General features: G+C 44.7%; 1 protein-coding gene across 1 annotated transcript; it reads right to left on the minus strand.

The window, feature by feature from the left end:
* Positions 1-607: 607 nt before the first annotated feature.
* LOC137959514 (uncharacterized mitochondrial protein AtMg00860-like) lies at positions 608-1,156 on the minus strand. Its single transcript, XM_068806873.1, has 3 exons — positions 1,103-1,156; positions 872-976; positions 608-808 (listed from the first exon to the last, which is right to left on the minus strand). The coding sequence occupies exons 1-3, from the start codon at positions 1,154-1,156 to the stop codon at positions 608-610; spliced, it is 360 nt and encodes a 119-aa protein (XP_068662974.1).
* Positions 1,157-2,850: the final 1,694 nt, after the last annotated feature.

Here is a 2,850-nt window from a genome sequence, read left to right on the forward strand (position 1 = left end):
GCAATGGAGGTCTTCATGGCTTGCCAATAAAAGTCAGCATGAATTTTGTGCAACGTCTTTTGGATACCCTCATGGGTGTTGTCATGGAAGGCAGAGAGAATAGCTGGAATCAACTTGGAAGTATGGGGTAGAAAAAGCCGTTGTTTGTAATAAATAAGTGAATCCTGGATGGACCACTTCGATTCTATTGTCCCTGCTGAAATTTTCTGGTGCAGCTCTTGGAAATCAGGAAGAGTGGCATGTGCTTCTCTCACCAAGTCAAGGATGAGGAATCTTAGTTGACTGAGTTAATAGACCAACTGCTGATTTTCAAAATTTCGCGACAAGCCATCAGCCGACTAGTTCAATCTCCCAGCACGGTATTCCACCGAAAAGTCAAAACCCAACAACTTACTGATCCAGTGATGTTGTGGCGACATCGTCAGACGTTGTTCAGTAGGAATTTAAGGCTATAGTGATCAATGTGGATGAGAAATGCCCGACCCCATAAATAAGGCCGCTAGTGTTGGACCGCCTTGGTCAACCCAATCAATTCCCATTCATGTGCTGCCATTTTGTGATGACGGACTGCCAGTTGTCTGCTAAAATACGCAATAAGATGTGCCAGCTACTGTAAGACGGCCCCAATGCCCCCACCAGAAGCGTCACACTCAACCACAAATAATTCATCAAAATTAGGAAGTTGTAATATAGGGGTGGAGGCGAGAACAGATTTGAGAGCCTCAAACGATTGTGTGGCCTCCTCAATCCAAAGAAAATAATTCTTCTTGAGGAGACTGGTCAAGGGTGTTGCCTTGCGGTAGTATCCCTGAAGACCCAAAAAATCCCTTAAAGCTGAGCAAGACTGTGGCTATGACCAACCATGAATGACCTGAATCTTCTCGGGACCAACTATGACCCCCTTCTTGGAGATAATGTGACCAAGATAAGCCACATTCGAAGCCGCAAAAGAACATTTGGATTGTTTTAAATAGAGCTAATGTGCTCATAAAAATTCAAAAACAATCCTTAAATGCTCTAAATATTCCTCTCCGGACTTGCTATATATGAGAATACCATAAAAAATCACAAGAACAAAATTCTGAAGATAGGGGCTAAATACCTCATTCATCAGAACTTGAAAAGTGGAGGGTGCATTCGATAACCTGAACGGCATGACGACGAACTCAAAGTGGCCATGATGTGTGGGGAACACGTCTTCTCAATATTGGAGGGGTGCATCCGGACCTGATGATATCCGGACCGTGGGTCTAGTTTAGTAAATAGCCACGACCCATGCAATTCATCCAGGAGCTCATCCACTACCGGAATCGGATACTTATCCTTCACTGTTTGAGCGTTCAACTCCCGATAATCAATACAAAACATTCATGTCCCATCATGTTTCTTCACAAGTAAGATGGGTGAAGAGAACGGGGATCGACTGGGATGAACAAGGCCCTCTTGTAACATCTCGTGGCATTGTCTCTCGATCTCATCCTTCTGAAGGTGTGGGTATCAATACGGATGCACTACCACCACCTCAAAACCTGGTTTTAAATAGATCTTGTGGTCACAATACCTCAAGGGAGGCAATCCCGAAGGCTCATGGAAGATATCAGATAACTCCTCTACCAGACCATCAATAGTGTTGTCAGGCGGTTCCTGTGTGAGGATGGTGTGGATACGGTGCGCCCTATCCTACTGGCAGCCCAGCAAGAGCACTTGACTACCGGCCAAAACAAAGCTCATAGTTAAAGCCGAAAAGTCCCATAGAATGGGCCCTAATGTTTGCAACCATTTAATGCCTAACACCATATCCATGCCAGCCAAGGGAATGACAAAAAAATCAGCATTAAATAAAGTAGAGCTAACGAAAAAAGTTACAGCCTTACTGATCCCATAGCTAGGGACTTTCTCCCCATTGGCCACTGACACCGTGGCTGTCGGATGAGGGAGGATCCATAATAGAAGGTTTTCGTTGGCTGTTAAACTCAAAAAAATTGTGTGCACTACCCGAATCCACTAGTGCCACCAATTCCTGGTCGAGGACTTGAGCTCTGACTTGCATCGTTTTGTCAGATTTCTGCCTAGTAATAACGTGCAAGGACATCTCCAGTGGTTCCTCATCAATAATCTCATCCATCTCCTCTGGATCATCTGATTCCTCCACTTCTAGCCAAAATAACCTTTAACATTGGTGCCCCACCCGGTACTATTCATCACAGTTATAGCATAGATTCTTGGACCTCCGTTCGGCCATCTCCGCACTTGTTAATTTTTTTATAAATTGCTGTGCGGAATTACTAGGGCATGTATAAGCTACAGGAGCTGTATTCAGATTGTGCCTGGAGGAAGATAATGTAGGGGTTGTCCCCGGAGACGAATTATGGTGGCGCCCTTGCCAAGTGTAGGATGCGTTCCTTTCACCTAGCCAACCCGACTTATGTTGCTGCAACTATTATCGTTGTTCCATTGCCCGAACCAAATCCTGAGAAAAAGGAGTTCAACCTCTAACCTCAGAGATTCAGTGAGACCCATTGTGAATAATGAGACCTGATGGTCAACCCGTACCACCCCACCAACACGAGCCAACTTTTCTTGAAACTGTTTTTGATACAGTTCAACCAAGCCAGTTTGTCTCAATAGGACTAAATCACCCATGGGGTTCTAGTGGGCGGGAGGGCCAAATCTGATTGTGCATTAATTTTTAAATTCACCCCAATCCAGCCCCGGTCTCTCTTTTTCCACCTGGTGAACCCATAACTGGGCTTCATCCAACATATGGAAAGAAGCTAGTTGCACCTTATCCCATTGAGTTTTCCCTAGATTCAAAAACAAATTCTCACATCTATGCAACCAAATTAAGGG

Source organism: Aristolochia californica, unplaced genomic scaffold (assembly GCF_029961685.1).
Source record: "Aristolochia californica isolate CCGP_79_NKW_82.1479 unplaced genomic scaffold, dmAriCali1.0.hap1 SCAF_3, whole genome shotgun sequence".
NCBI lineage: Eukaryota > Viridiplantae > Streptophyta > Magnoliopsida > Piperales > Aristolochiaceae > Aristolochia > Aristolochia californica.

Excerpts from the sequence above, each read along its gene's own strand:
- LOC137959514 (XM_068806873.1), bottom strand. The coding sequence starts at position 1,156 with ATGCCGTTCAGGTTATCGAATGCACCCTCCACTTTTCAAGTTCTGATG. Across the intron at positions 977-1,102 it reads TTCAAGTTCTGATGAATGAG|CTCTATTTAAAACAATCCAA; the intron begins GTATTTAGCCCC and ends TGAGCACATTAG. Across the intron at positions 809-871 it reads TTGGTCCCGAGAAGATTCAG|GGATACTACCGCAAGGCAAC; the intron begins GTCATTCATGGT and ends TTGGGTCTTCAG.